The sequence below is a fragment of the Mobula birostris genome, chromosome 8 (genome assembly GCF_030028105.1).
Source record: "Mobula birostris isolate sMobBir1 chromosome 8, sMobBir1.hap1, whole genome shotgun sequence".
In the NCBI taxonomy this organism is placed as follows: Eukaryota; Metazoa; Chordata; class Chondrichthyes; order Myliobatiformes; family Myliobatidae; genus Mobula; species Mobula birostris.
In genome coordinates, this window is record NC_092377.1 from 160,049,128 (window position 1) to 160,065,495 (window position 16,368).

Here is a 16,368-nt window from a genome sequence, read left to right on the forward strand (position 1 = left end):
TGAGTATAGTTATCCCGTTTTGTTCAGGAGCCTGATGGTTGAGGGATAATACTGTTCTTGAACCTGGTGCTGAGAGTCCTGAGGAACTTGTACCTTCCATCTAATGGCAGCAGCGAGGAAAGAGCACGGTCTGCGTGGGGACGATCGTCGATGATGGATGCTGCTTTTCTACGGCAACGTTTCATGTCGATGTGCTCAATGGTTGGGAGGGCTTTACCTGTGACGTACTGGGCCAAATCCACTACCTTTTTGCAGGACGTTTTCCGCTCAAAGGCATTGGTGTTCTCACACCAGGCTGTAACGCAGCCAGTCACCACACATCTATAGAAATTTGCCAAGGTTTTTGATGACATGCCCACACAGAATCAGAATCAGGTTTAATGTCGCCGGCATAGGCCGTGAAATTAGTCGTTTTGCAGCAGCAGTACATTGCAATATACTGTATGTATACCTGTGCACTTGGCAATAGACATGAACTTTGACTTTATAAAATTTGTTTATTTTTTATTTTTATTAAATAATTTAATACAAATAAATAATTTGTATAATTTAACTTCTGAACCCTGCTTATCTAATTCTCTGCGTGTGTGAAGCTGCTGTGATTAGGTTTTGCGTCGTGTCTGTGCGTACATGACGATAAACTTGGTCTTGGACTTTGCATGCACCTACCTGACCCCAAGAAACTGTGGCTGCTCTCCAGGTGCGCTCGTTTCAGTTTCCATCTTTAAGCCGTCAATGTGTGCGATGGAAATGACGGTGGCTGCTACATACCACGGGAGGCCCATGAAGGAGCAGACCGCTATCAGGAGACCAACCCAGAATAGATCCAGATGGTAACCGGCTCCTTTCTGCAGTAGAAGTGGAGGATCGTTGTTAATCCAAATGCCACACAGTGTTCTGTACTTCCTTCATACAATAAAACTAAGGGCCGAGGCCGAAGTTGATAGGTTTTTGATTAGTAAGGATGTCAAAGTTCATGGGAGAATGGAATCGAGAGGGATTATAAATCAGCCATGATGGAATAGTAGAGTAGACTCAATGGGCCAAATGGCCTATTTCTGCTCTTGTATCTTATGGTCTAACCCAATCGTCTGTGTCGTACTTGGCTCTCCAGACAAGGTCAACAGAGCATGGGCTGCTCACACCAGATGGGCCTCTAGCCCAATGCTTGTGTGGAATTCATTGTCACAAGCAGCTGTGGAGGCCAAGCCACTGGGTATATTTAAAGCGGAGGTAGATGGGTTCCTGATTAGTAAGGGCATAAAAGGTTATGGGGAGAGGGCAGGAGATTGAGGTCGAAAGGGAAATGGATCAGCCATCATGGGATGTCAGAACAGACTCGATGGGCCCAGTGGTCTACTTCTGCTCCTATGTCCATGGCTTTCCTTGAGCTAAAGAAATAGCCAATTCCCCACTTTGTGGAAAAAACCCTGAAATTTCTCTCATAACTTTCTCCCACAAGCCTCTCTGCCATTGAGCACATCTTCAAGTGACGGTGCCTCAATAAAATGACACAGTTACTGGCCACCTGTGCCACCTGGGACATGACCACTACCATTGGAGAGGAGGTTCAGGAGCCTGAAGGCCCACACTCAGTGATTCCGGAACAGCTTCCTTCCTTCTACCATGAGATCTCTGGACAGTCCACGAACTCCTGAACACTACCTTAAAGTGGCAGCAAAGGGTTTGAAAACGTTGAAAAGAGACCAGACAGGGGAATGTTGGTTGGCTCAAAACCCAAGGTCGTGGACCAGTGGCATGGGGGAGTGAGGGAGGAGTGAATCATAGGGTGGAAGGCAGGGAAATGGCAGAAATGTTTGACAGCTCTGTGGCATTGACATCCATCAAGGTTCAAAGTTCAGACTAAGTTTATTATGAAAGTAGGTACGCACTCAGTGGTCACTTTATTAGGTACCTCCTGTACCTAATAATGTGACCAATGAGTGGATGTTTGTGGTCTTCTGCTGCTGTAGCCCATCCACTTAAAAGTTTGAGGTGTTGTACATTCAGAGATGCTCTTTGGCACACCACTGTTGTTTGAGTTATTCTCAGCTTGAACCAGTCTGACCATTCTCCTCTGACCTTCCTCATTAACAAGGCACCTACTGAACTACTGCTGAATCAATGTTTTTTTGTTTCTCACACTATTCTCTGTAAACTCTAAAGACTGTTTGTGTATGAAAATCCCAGGAGTTTCTGAGATACTCAAACCACGCTGTCTGGCACTAACAATCATTCCATGGTCAAAGTCGTTTAGATCACATTTTTTCCCCATTCTGATGTCTGATCTGAACAACAACTGAACCTCTTGACCATGTCAGCATGCTTTTATGCATTGAGTTGCTGCCACGTGATTGGCTGATTTGATATTCGCATCAACGAGCAGGTGTACAGGTGTACCTAATGAAGAGGCCACTGAATGGATGTCACCAGATACTATCTTGAGATTCACTGGATCCCATGACGTATACAGCATCAGCCAATCAGATTTAATCATCAGGAAAAATGGATATCAAAATTTCCAAAATAATCAAAGGTAAATTACTAAGAAGCAAAAGCACCAAATTTATTAAATATTAGTTAGGAGCAGCAAGTCAAACTGTCAACAATTAGTGGATCAGGAATAAGAAACAGGTGTAGGTTCTGGTCTAGGATTCTTCATCAGAATGGAAAGTGATTAGGAAAAGTATTAATCAGAATGTATCTCCATTAATTTTCAGTGGGAAACCTTAAATTCTTTTAGGAATTTTATTGAGGGAATAGTCATCCTCCTTACTAACCGTTGCTATGGAAACAAGATGCAGAAGAATGCTGTGGCCTGTTACCTACCCTCAGTTTATGCTCCTTCCTGTTCACAATCACTCCTGTGATCTGTTGGTCCATGAAGATCAGGATGGTGACAAGAAGGGCCGGAAGAGCACTGGCCAGGTAGATCCACCACGGATTTTTCCCGAAGGGGATAACAAACCACCCCCGGTCTGCTCGTGTTGGCTGAAGGGGAGGGGTGAATGAGGGGAATTATTCTGTTAGTTTGCACACTTCTTGAACCTCACTGCCACTGGTACAGTTTATTAGTTTATTTAGAGATACATTGAGGAACAGATCCTTCCAGTTCAACAAGACACATCACTCAACAACCCACCTATTCTAGCCTACTCACAGGACAATTTGCAATGCCCAATTATGCTACTAACCGGTACGTCTTTGGACTTTTGGAGGAAACCAGAGCACTATGAAACCCACAAGATCATGGGGAGAATGGACAAACTCCTTACAGATGGCGCCGGAACTGAACTCTGAACTTTGGAATGCCCTGACCTGTAGTAGCGTTGCTCTAACTGCTATGCTACTGTGCTGTGTTCTACTTCATGCGCTTGGTAGGATAAACCTGCTGAATGACTGAAGGTGCTGGAATATCTTTAAGTGCCATCTTTTCTCCACAAGGAAATAAGAGCATATGCAGGCCGCTCAGCCTCTCAAGCCTACCCTATCATCCAATGTCCCAGGCCTCAACTCTTCCTCTGTGCCAGTTCCTCGTTGTCCTTAATTCCCTGACCTTTCCAAAAAAATCTATCTCAGTTTTAAATACTCCTGAAGGTCCCACCTGCACAATCCTCTGGGCTAGGTATTTCTCAAAATTCAAAGTTTAAAATAAATTTATTGTCAAAGAATGTATGTACATGTCACCAAATAAGACTGCCTGAAAATCGGAAGCAGCAGGCCATCCTTGAGGAGTGAAGGTGTTTCTCCCAGCAAGTAACAAACATGTCTTTGAGCAGATCCACTCTGTGCTTTTTTTTGGGTTCTTTACTATAAGACCTAACGAAAGGTACACACCTCCATAGGTGCTGCCTGACCTGCTGTGTTGGTCTCAGTATTGCTCTGGATTTCCAGTATCTACAGAATCTCTTATGGTTATGCAGAATAAAGTGTAAAGTGTTGCAGCTACAGAGAAAGCAGTGCATCTAGACAGAAAGCTTCAAGATCATAATGAGGTAGAGAGTGAGGTCAAAAATCTATCCTATCATGCTACTGTAGGGAGCCATTCAGTACAATAGCAGGGTAGAAGCTGTGCTAGAGCCTGGTGGTACTCGCTCTAAAGACTCAGCAACTCTCACTGACCCCACCACCAACAACTAAATTTGAAGCTCCAAAGACCTGCCTGGGATAATGGAGAGTCTGAAGTGGAATTGGATGGTGCCTGGAAAAAACTTGTAGGAGTACAGATTCACCTGTGCTCTTGGCTTCTGTGGTTACCAATTGAACGCTGACTGCAGGCCCTTTTCTTTAATTTGTTGAACGCCTTCGCTTTAATTTTTTAATTTAATTTTTTAATGTCTCAGGTCACATGATGACAAATTTGAGTTACATCATTTCTGATCACATCAGCATTGAATCCCCTTTATGTTTTCTCAGTTCAAAAATAAAATCCTCACTTCTGAGTGCAAAAAAAGTCACATAAAGGATAAAATGGTTTACTCTCCTAAAAATGTACTGTGCTGAAAGAGTCTCCAGACAAAAATCTTAAAAAAATTATTTGATATACAGCCCTTCGAGCCGTGCTGCCCAGCAATCCCCCGATTTAATCTGAGCCTAATCACAGGGCAATTTTCAATGACCAATTAACCTAGCAGTTGGCAGTTCTTTGGACTGTGGGAAGAAACCGATGCAGTCACGGGGAGAAGGTACAAACTCCTTACAGGCAGCAGTGGGAATTGAACCGCAACTGATCGATTGCTAGAAGGTGGCAACTGATCATGTGCCCAGTTGCCCAGCGTGCACCATTGCTAACGTAACTCAGTAAAAAGTTATGAATCACTCTACTCTGTTGTTGTTCTTGTTCTGCAAACATGTAACATTAAGGCTTCAACTTTTGTAAGATCCATAAGTCAGTACAACACTCAGCCCATTCCTTACTATATCACTCGTAAATGGCAAAATAAAAAAAACCTTTGGAATTTACCTTCAGCTCTGTGGGCACTTGGAGTTTTGGTGTGTTCAGCCCAAAAAGCATATCAATCCCAACAAAAATCAGAATAGATGTGAAGATAGAGAAGTCACTGATAAGCTTCCGCAGCTTAGATAGACCCAAGAGATGGAAAAAAGACATCCAGACAAAGAAGGGAGGAAGGGTGAATGAGAGAAAAAGAGGACAGCATTAGAATAAACATTTTCAGTGTCGGTTCATGGGAAGATGATAACCATTAGTATCAATTTTTTCCAGCTGGAGATTTATCTGGTATATTTGAAGCCCAGAACAGTAAAATGACCCTTGTGCTAAACTTTGGGGAGACATCATTAAAACTGGGGTGATTTATCGAGTCCAGAGTGTGCTTCTGGTTGTGTAAACACATGTTCGTGAATGAGAAAGTTGGACAGTGGTGGTTTGTTAACTAACCATTGGTCTCATAAGACACATCTCTCAATCTCACCTCTCTGAAGGAAGCTGAGGGACAGAGCTGCTGGCTATGGTTGCAAACATGGATTTCAGTGGAAGACATGGATCACAATTAACACAACATAACATGCAGTTGGAAATAATTGAGAAAATGGGTAGCTCAGGTGGTTGAGGGTTGGGTTGAGTTGTTCTCCAATCTCGGCAATTTACTTGCAAACATTTCATCACCATGTAAGGAGACATTATCAGTGCTCTGTTAATTTGTAGTGTGTCAAGCCTTTATATACTTATCAATCAGCTGATTGACCATCATTTTGGAAACTCAATTGTAATGTAGGTAGGGGATCTCGTCGCTGAATGTTTGTGTGGCGAACTTTGTGTGTTGTGGCCTGTAATTTAGCCCGCATTGACTTCTAACAAGTCTACAAGTCTGCTTATAGAATTGTTCACAGAAGACCTTGCTCCTGGGAATTCTCTTGCACGCCACGTGTTCGCTTGTGCCATGACTTTCATGATTGAACATCCGTAATGACGGCAATCAGCTGATTGATGAGTACTGTAAGTAAAGGTCAATCATTTGGAAGACACACCACAACTAACAGCACACTGATGATGTCTCCTCATACGGTGATGAATTGTCTACAGATGAATCGCCAAGATCAGAGGACAACTCAACCCAATTATAAAATATAGTCTCTGTCAGTTTAATATTAAATTGTCTTGAATTGGATTGTGATGCACTTTTGTATTCTATCTGCACAGATCTCCCAGACTGTACTCTGATATCTATCAAATTCTAGACTCACTGGTTTAAAGGCTTTATGTTTGGAAGAGTTAAGTCAATTAGTGCCAGGCTAGAGATAACCATATTGATGTTTCACACCACCTCCGCTCTAATGCAAGCCAGGATTTGCATGGTAGAAGATAAAGATGGTCCAGAAAGACCTAAAGCATTGAAGGTGTCACAGTGAGTGTTGAGAATAGCCGGTTATTCTGAGTCAAGCTTGGAGAAACAAGGGAGGTTATTTATTCAGTGTCACACCATGCAGTTCAGGCCTGTTTGGGAAGGTAACTTCTGAAGGATGCATACCAGAGGGACGAAAGGCACAACTGGGAAACAGACACATTCCATTCAAACCTTGATTTTGTTGGGCACATGCAGTTTGGGAGTTTCCAGTCCGACCACAGCATCGACTCCACAGAAAACAAGAATGGAGATGACCGTGGAAAAGTCAGTGATCAGGCTTCGGATCTAGTGGAAAACAAAGGGGTGAGTAGAAATGGGGAAGGAAAGAAGAAAGGATGGGTACAAACACAAGCAGGGACTGGGGCCAGGTGTAGGGAAGGTGTTAAGGGAAATAGGGCAGCAGACCTTGCAAAGTTAATCCAGCCAGAAGCAGAGAGTCTACACAGACAAACTCAACAAGGATATCAAGAACTTTAGAAATTTTTGTTCCCATTAGAAAAATAATTTTATTTTTTCATTTTGCCTGGCCAATGCATCATAGAGTAACACAGCACAGAAACAGGCTCTTCAGCCCATCTTATTGATGCCTGTCAAGATGCCTTTATATGCTAGTCCCATTAGTCAAAGAATGCACTAACACAAGGGTTCCCAAATTCTTTATGCCATGGATCCCTACCATTAACCAAGGCAACATTGGACTCCAGGTTGGGAACTCTTGCTTTAACATCTATAGTAAAACTCCAATAATTTGGCATCTGATTGTTCAGAAATCCTGAACTTTGACATCTGGCTCACTCATTAGTCTGGAATGTCAGCCGGCAATGCAAAGTGCAAGTGGGAAATACAGCATCCAGGGCGTGGGTTGGAGCAAGGGGATGGTGTCTGGAAATCCAGGGGTCAAGAACATGGGTAGCTTTATAGTCAGAGCCAGGCATGCTTGTATATTTCCTGTTATGCTTGACCTCATCAGATTCATTGGAAAATTTATTATGCTGTTGTATAACATAGAAGTATGAATCTTGTTTGAGTATTAGTAGGAATGACAACCAACTGTCTGGAAAATTTGTTAATTCAACACCATTAAAATCTCAGCTGGAAACCTTGAGGAACTCACAAAGTATTGAAGGAAATCAATTGAAGGAAGTATTGAAAAAAATCATGTTATCAAAGATGACCATGAATTATACGAATTATTGAATTATAATAAGATTCTTTCTGGGTAACAAATCTCCCTTGGAGAAGAACATCTATCCTTATCAGCTCTGGTCAATATGAAACTTCAGATCCATAACAAAGTGGTTGATTGTTAACTGCCCCACACGTGTGTGTGTGTGTACACATGTGTGCAAGGTATTTGGATGAAAACTTGGATGGGTGGGTTAGTAAGTTCACAGACAATAGAAAGATTGGTTCTGTTGCGGACAATACAGAAGATTGCTAAGGGATACAGCTGGATATAGAATAGTCACAGACATGGGCAGAGAAATGGCAAATGGAGTTTAAGCAACACTCACAACACGCTGGAGGAACTCAGCAGGTCGGGCAGCATCCGTGGAAATGATGAGTCGATGTTCCGGCCCGAAACGTCGACTCATCGTTTCCACGGATGCTGCCCGACCTGCTGAGTTCCTCCAGCGTGTTGTGAGTGTTGCTTTGACCCCAGCATCTGCAGATTATTTTGTGTTTAAAATGGAGTTTAATCCGGCCAAATGTGAGGTGCTGCACTTTGAGAGATCAAATACTCAGGGACAGTGTACACTACATGCCAAGACCCTTGAAGGTGTTAATGTACAGAGGATTCCTGGGTTCAAGTTCATAGCCCCATGAAAGTGGCTGCACAGGTTGATTAGATGATAAAGCACACACATGGCATGCTTGCCTTTATGAGTCAAGGCACTGGGTTCAAGACTTGTGTTGGAACTTTAAAAAGTTTTGGTTAAGCCACATATTACATTCAGTTTTGGTCACCCCCCTGTAGGAGGAAAGTCGAGGCTTTGAAGAGGATGCAGAAGAGGATTATCAACTTTTTTCTGGATTAGAGGGCATGTGGTGTAAGGAACAATTTTACAAACTGGGGTTGTTTTCTGTAGAGTAACAGAGGCCAAGGAGAAATCCGATAGAAGCTTATAAGGTTATGAAAGGAACGTAGAGTAAATGGCCAGCATCTCTTTCCCAGGCTCAAAATGCTGTACTCAAAAGGATGTGCATCTAAGTTGAGAGGGGGCAAGTTCAAATGAGATGTGTGGGGCAAGTCTTTTTCATATGTGTAGGGAATGCTGGGGGCCTGGAATGCACTGCCAAGGCTGCTGATAGATGCAAGAATGACAGGGGTATTTATGAGGTTCCTACTTAGGCGCGTGAGTGTGCAGAGAATGAAAGGGATATGGACCCTATGCAGGCAAAAGGGATTAGTTTAGTTAGGTGTTTAATTACTGGTTTAGTTAGTTCGGCGCAGCTTTCTGGGCTGAAAGGCTGAAAGGCCCACTCCTATGCTTACTCTTGTATGTTTCCAGGTTGTTATAGCTGGGGATGGTAGTGGGGATAAGCTCCCACTGCCTATAAAATGCTCTGAAAGGCATGTGTCTCAAGTAACCTCTGACAACCAAGCCCAAATCCCGGCCTTCACATGCGGCTTAGCTGCTATGCCCAGCAGAGCTGTTTCTACTGACAGGAGAAGGGGCAAGGGTGGGTTGTTGGCATGTTAAAAGCAGTCACTTTGGGCAGATGGGGCTTGTCAGCTATACCCTCTCGTGGGGAAGGCTTCAGGGGTGAACTGTAAGGGACAACTCTGGAACGGGAGTCCCTAAGGCAGTCCTACGTTGAGTACAATGCCGACTGGCAACTCAGCTGTTGCTTTGGGTTCTTCAGGTGCGAGGATGTGTGGAGCTACATGGGCACCAGCTTGCTCCCCATATTGTACTGCCCAGGCTTGCATATCGAGACAGCTAAGACACCACCATGGTCGACCCTGACCTACGGAGGCCTCACTCTGTCTTCTGCCTTTCAAGATGGTGGCCCATCACCACCTCCTCAAGGGCTGTTGGGGACATGTTTAGTCATATCTTGTAAACAACAGTTTGCTCTGTTTAAAGCCTGTTAACAACAGTTCCTACATCTCTAGTGGGCAGTTGCCCATGAGGCACCCAGCAAGCCAGAGGAAGCCCAGCACCAAGAAAAGGCCTGAAGCCCCAGATCCAATGGGAGCACTTACCTTGGTTGGAAAATAGCGACTAAACTTGAACTTTTTGAGGGTCACAGTCAGAGAGTAGGTGCCGAAGAAGAGGATGAAAGACATTAGGGCCAGGTCTGGGACATACTTGCAGGACTTTCCAACCAAACTCCCACCATACTTGAGGCACTCTTTCTTGCTGAGTTGACTCCAATCCAGGGCTGTGGTATTGACAACATTGTACTGGGGACAGAAAGAAGAGAATCAGTGTAAACCCTCGCATGGTCAAACATTATGTGGAGAGTATCCCCAGCCTGGCATGGAAACACCAATGCCCAGGAATGGAGAAGTCTACAGAAGGTGGTGGATACAGCTTAGTCCATCACAGGCAAAGTTCTCCCTCTCACTGAGCACATTTACAAGGAGTGTTGTCACAAGAAAGCAACATCCATCATCAAGGACCTCCCAGTCCAGGTGAAGGGACCTGACCTGAAATGTCGACTGTCCATTTCCCTCCAGGTTCCTCCGGAGTTTCGTGCGTTGTTCCAGACTCCAGCATCTGCCGTCTCTCATGACATGGTCGTGGAGTGATTAGTACAACACTTTATAGTATAGGTGATTGGAGTTCAGCTCCTGCCACTGCCTGTAAGGAGTTTGTACGTTCGCCCTGTGATTGCAGGGCTTTCCTCTGGGTGCTCCGGTTTCCTCCCACAGTCCAAAGATGTAGCAGTTGGTAGGTTAATTGGTCATTGTAAACTGTCAAGGGTTAAATCAGGGGTTGTTGGGCTGCGTTGCTCAAAAGGGTCAGAAAGGCCTACTCTGTGCTGTATTTTAATAAGAATAACATCTCCCTTTCGTAGCTATACCAGAGCGATTGCCATAGCCAGTTAATGCACAAACTCCTCTTCGGGTGCGTAAAGAAAACACACTCAGTATCCTCACACTGTCACAGAGAAAAGGTGCACATTCATCCCAGGCAATACCACAGGTCAGGGTCAAACTTGGACTGGTGAAGTTGCCATCCTACTGTGTAATCGAGCAGCCCCATTACAGAAATGCCCTTTCCTCAGGCCTGTTTCCATAAAGCTTCGAGAGCGTCTGAGGCCACACCAAGAGAACAGTGGACAGCTTAGTCTCCCTATCCAAGTAAAGGCCATGCAACAGGAACTGCCTGAATTAGCAGAGGTCTGATGAAGCGTCTCAGACCTGAAACATTAACTGTTTGCCATTTCTCCGGTCCTGTCTGGCCCATGGAGTTTGTCCAGATTTTAAAAAAAATTAAAATTGAGATAAAATGTGGAATAGGCCCTTCTAGCCTCACCACCCAGTAATCCCCCAATTTTAATTCTAGCCACGGAACAATTTACAATGACCAAACAACCTTCCAACCTGTAGGTTTTTGGACTGTGGGTGGAAACTGGAGTACCCGGAGGAAACCCATGCAGTCATGGGGAGAACATAACAACCCCTTTGCAGGCAGCAGTGGGAATTGAACCGGGCTTCACGCTGAGATTTTGTTGGTACTGTTGTGTTTACACTTAGTGGCCACTTTATTAGATACCTCCTATACCTAATAAAGTGGCCAGTGTGTGCATGTTCATGATTTTCTACTGCTGTAGTCTATCCAGTTCAAGGTTCAACACATTGTGCCTTCAGAGATGCGCTTCTGCACACCACTGTTGTTACACGTGGTTATTTCAGCTACTGTTGCTCTTCTGTCAGCTTGAAGCAGTCCGGCCTTTCTCCTTTGATGTCTCCCATTAACAAGGCATTTTCACCCACAGAAATGACGCTCACTGGATGTTTTTTGTTTTTCATAACATTCTCTGTAAATTCTAGTGAGTGTTGTGCTTGAAAAACCCTGGAGATTAGCAATTTCTAAGATACTTGAACCACTCCATCTAGCACCAATGTGCTCAAAGTTACTTAGATCACATTTCTTCCCCATTCTGAGGTTTGGTCTGAACAACAGCTGAACCTCTTGACCACGTCTGCATGCTTACATACATTGAGTTGCTGCCAACTGATTGGCTGATTAGATAATTGTTTTAACAAGGTGTACAGGAGTACCTAATAAAGTGACTACTGAACGTATATCTTCTGCAATTCTTACCCAGATGCAAGGACACAGAGTGAGGATGAAATGCATTTTTTTAAAAAAAAGTTCAGCGTGTTCTTGCTCTGTGGAAAGTTGTGACCCAAACTACTTCAAATGGGATTGAAGAGAACAGCTCTTGGCTGGGCTAGAGAATTTATAGACATAAATCTGCCAACTTACCAAAGAAATATTAGTGTTGTTCAAAGCCAGTGAATCTGAAGCATTGAAGAAGGTTGTATTCACTGTGAGGCAACAAAAAAGTGTGATTAGTTTGATGAAAAAACTAGCAGCTTTGCTGATTTAAAGCTTCCCATCCCCCAGTCCTTTTTTGTGAAATTACCTCAGTTTCTCCCATTGACAAACAAATTTATTTCATGCATGGAATTGGTACAGAACTCTCCTCCACTCATTGTACACCCCTGAAAAAATTATCTTGTCTTTATTGGGGGAGGTTGCTGTAGTTTCTACTTCCCTTGCTCTGTCCCTGACTCAATTAATATTATTTGCTTTCCACCTCGATCTCTGACATCTCCCCTAAACTCTCCTCCATTCACCTTAAAAGTACGTCCTCTGGTATTAGCCATTGCTGTCCTCTTTTGTTTACCTTACACGACTGTTTACTGTGAATCAAAATTCCAACCCAGCCTCAAATGTTTTGGCTGATATAGTTTTATCAATAAAAATCATAAAAACGATTAGAAGAATTAGGCTGCTTGGCCCATCGAGACTGCTCTGCGATTCAATCACACCTGATTTATTTTCTCTCTCTACCTCCTTCTATTCTGCAGATAATAAGTGCTCTGTATTAAAATTATTGAATCCCGCCGCTGTCTGTAAGGAGTCTGTACGTTCTCCCTGTGACCGCATCGGTTTCCTCCCACAGTCCAAAGATGTACTGGCTGGTAGGTTAATTGGTTATTGTAAATTGCCCCATGATTAGGCTAGGGTTAAATTGGGGATCGTTGGGTGGCATGTTCGAAAGGTTGGAAGAGCCTATTCCATATCTCAATAAATATAATGTAATTAATTATTCTCCGGTGAAACTCTTAATCTGATTCCCAGTGTGACAGCAGCATTTCCTTTTCTTTCTTCCCAGTTGAACTGTTTGACCGTGTTGTCACAGGTAGCAATGAAGACTGGGTTGGAATTAGGGGTCAACGCTCCAACAATATTTTTTTTACTCTTACTTAATTTTGAAAAAAGTTTTGTTTTAAATCACTAAGAAGCATAGATGTGTCTTACTTTCCATGCTCTTCCTCTCTATGCCTGAGGTCCAATGTTAAATTGTCCACTTCAGCTCAGTAGTCTTCATCTCTGCCTCTTGACTCAGAATATTGTGGGTTCAAGATCCACTTCCGCACCAAGACTGATGCCCCCCTCGAGGAGTCAACAGTGAGGGACATTAAACTGAACATCTCCCTACCCTCTCAAGCACAGCAATATGTAGAAGGCCAGTAAGCAGTTTATCTTCCAAGTCATTGCGTATCTCTCTGATGCTGAGATACATCCAAGGATGTGCCTGGACACAATCATCAGTGATGTAACCTGGGGTCGTTGGGTGTTTTGGGTCTTTCAGCATCAGGCACTCTTGCCTAGGCAACCCAGCCAGGGTTGATCAGATCCCGGCTTGTGTCCCAGTAGCATTAGTCCACGGGCTGCACTTCTTGATGCATAGCCATCTGGATCCTCGCTCAGCAACCTCGGTGATGGTCATGATGACTTTGCTTTGCAGCCCCCGTAATGCCAAGGACAGAGTAGGTTGGGAATGTGATGTTATCATCGCTGTTTCTTTTGTGAGGGAGGGGGTTGGGGTTTCGATGTTATTGTCGCTGTTTTGTTCTGTGAGGGAGGGGGTTGGGGATTTGGGGCGTTTGATGTTCCAGCTGCCATTTTCCATGTGGGCAATCTGTTAGCTTTTTGTGCAAGGGAGGGGTGGGGGATTTGGGAATAGAGAGTTTTATTTATTTTTTGTGCTGGTGGGGGGAGTTGATGTCATTTATTTCAACAACTCCCATGGTTTTTCTATATTTCTTGGCTATCTGAAGAAGACGAATATCAGAGTTGTATTGTACCTTGACAATAAAATGAACCTTTGACCCTTTGAAAAATGAACCTTTTACGGGGTGGTAGTAAATGTTACAAGAGTATCGGAGGTCTGTAAGAGTCAGCTTCCAAGTATATTGCAGCGTAAATCTTACTAATGACTCTATATTCTCTTTGGATTGATAAAAACTTTGGAGTAAAACTGTGCCAAGAATCAATCAACTGTGCAGCCCAGGAATCCAATCTGACTCTGTTAATGTTAGTACCACATCTTAATGACACAGAGCTAGAATGGACTGCCAGAAAATAAAGGTGAACATTCGTAGAGGCTTAAACAATTTATAAACCTCGTATATTTAAAATATTCGAGTGATTTCAGTTAAGGGACATCTAATCAAAAGAGGTGTTCTTCAACACATTCATTTTATCCTCTAATCAAGAATCAAGGATCAAGTTTATTGGCTATATACATTTACACGTATAGGAATTTGCTGTGCTGTGTTAATGCACCATGAAATGAAAATTAAGGATCAGATGGAATGCAGTGTCAGGAGTGGGCAGTCATGCACTTTGGTAGAAGAAATAAAAGCATAGACCATTTTCTAAATGGAGAAAAAAATTCAAAAATCTGAGGTGCAGGATTCCCTGAAGGTTAACTTGCAGGTTGAATCAGTGGTGAGGAAGGCAAATGAAATGTTAGCATTCATTTCAAGAGAACCAGAATATCAAAGCCAGGATGTAATGTTGAGACTTTATAAAGTAGTGGTGAGACCACACTTGCATCACTGTGAGCAGTTTTGGGCCCCCGATCTAAGAAAGGATGTGCTGACGTTGAAGAGGGTTCAAAGGAGGTTCACAAAAATAATTCCAGGATTGAAAGGCTTGTTGTACAAGGAGCACTTGATGGCTCTGGGCCTGTACTCACTGGAATTCAGAAGAATGAGAGGGACCTCATTGAAACATCGAATATTGAAAGGCCTCAGTAGAGCGGATGCGGAGAGGACGTTTCCTATGATGGGAGAGTCTAAGACCAGAGAACACAGCCTTGGAATAGAGGGACATTCATTTAGAACAGTGATGAGGAAGAATTTCATTAGCCAGAGAGTGGTGAATCTGTGGAATTTGTTATTGGGTGTACTTAAAGCAGAGATTGATAGATTCTTGACTAGTCAGGGCATGAAGGGATACAGGGAGAAGGCAGGAAATTGGGGCTAAGAAGGAAAATGGACCAGCCATGATGAAATGGCAGAGAGGACTCATTGGGTCAAATAGCCTCGTTTTGCTCCTAGATTTTGTGGTCTTATGGAAAAGCAACAATTCCTTTCTGCTTCTGCCAGACGTAAAATCCAGGGTCATATCACTATGTTTAATTAATCTACCAAAGATGTATGTCTTTGGGAAGTGGTAGGAAATCAGAGCATCCAGATAAGCCCACATGGTCATGGGGAGAACATGTAAACTCCATACAAATAAGTCAAGATTGAACGGGTTGCTGGAGCCGCGAAACAGCAGCTCCCGTAGCTAGACTACAGAGCCACCTGGGGCAATAAGACTTCCAACAAGTCGTGGTGGGTCACAAGTCGAAAGGGTTTCCTCTGCCCACTGGAATGGGTCTCAGAAGAAACTCCATTCCCCACACTCATCTGAAGCAGTAGCTTCTACATACACAAACATCTAACCGGGCTGGGACTTCTCAGCTGCAAGTCTAGACAAACATAATGCGATGCAGGGAGACAGCAGAGGTTCTTTATTGAATACTTACTCAGGTTTGAAAGCAGCCAAACAGTGTTTGCAGCAAATATGAAAGAGGTAAATAATGCATTACAATAGTCAAATTATCAGAACTTGTCAAAATCACGTCCATTCAAAGAAAGCACACATTGAGATTAATATTCCCTGTGGCCACCAAGAACAATTGTTCCATTTTATTGAATCATAGAGATGCACAGAAACAGCCTACTTGAATTTTGACGGCCACATCCATGTTAAACTTATTTGCCCATATTAGGTCCATGCCTCTCCTATCCAAGAATTTTCCAAATGCCCTTTTAGTGTTATAATTGCACCTGCTTTTGCCACCTCCTCTGGCAGCTCAATGCAGATACTCATTGACCTCTGTATGGAAAAACTTGCCCCTCAGATCTCATTTAAATTACCCCCCTCTCACATTGTGCCCTCTGATTCTAGACTCTGCTACCCTAGGAAAAAGAACCTATCTATACCGCTCGTCAACATACCCTCCAATTTTTTTTTTTTTACAGCTGTGCAGAGCACTGCTCTGAGCAGGCAATTTTTACACGGCCTGAATACTGCGCGAAACTTTAAATGTTTGTTTTTGCAATATGTATACTATAGATATTTAGAACGAAATTGAAAGTCACATACTTTCGATTTTATTAATTGAAGGGTATAATGAAATACTGTACAACAAAGAAAATCTATCACATTTCATAAACGTTTTCTTGTCTGTCATAAATCCAGATACGCGGCAACAAAGGCAATGTGTGCAGGAGCATTGCAGTTACTGTGTGGCCACGCATCCTAGAGGGAACAGTGTCCCTCATGTTTTATAAATCTCTCTAAGTTATATGTTAATGAAACTAAATTCAGCCTATGTAATCTCTCCTTAGAATTACAGCTCAGCATTCCAGGCAACATCCCGGAGAATCTCTTCTGCACTTTCTCTAATGTTA

At 43.2% G+C, this 16,368-nt stretch overlaps 1 protein-coding gene across 1 annotated transcript in view; it reads right to left on the bottom strand.

The window, feature by feature from the left end:
* Positions 1 to 16,368, bottom strand: part of LOC140201872 (electrogenic sodium bicarbonate cotransporter 4-like) — a 133,655-nt gene that overhangs the window by 37,420 nt on the left and 79,867 nt on the right. The window contains exons 14-18 of the mRNA XM_072266624.1: positions 11,813 to 11,874; positions 9,577 to 9,777; positions 6,537 to 6,650; positions 2,830 to 2,991; positions 670 to 848 (exon numbers count right to left, since the gene is read on the bottom strand). Of these exons, the coding sequence (XP_072122725.1) occupies positions 670 to 848; positions 2,830 to 2,991; positions 6,537 to 6,650; positions 9,577 to 9,777; positions 11,813 to 11,874 (718 nt within the window). The remainder of the gene's footprint in view (positions 1 to 669; positions 849 to 2,829; positions 2,992 to 6,536; positions 6,651 to 9,576; positions 9,778 to 11,812; positions 11,875 to 16,368) is intronic.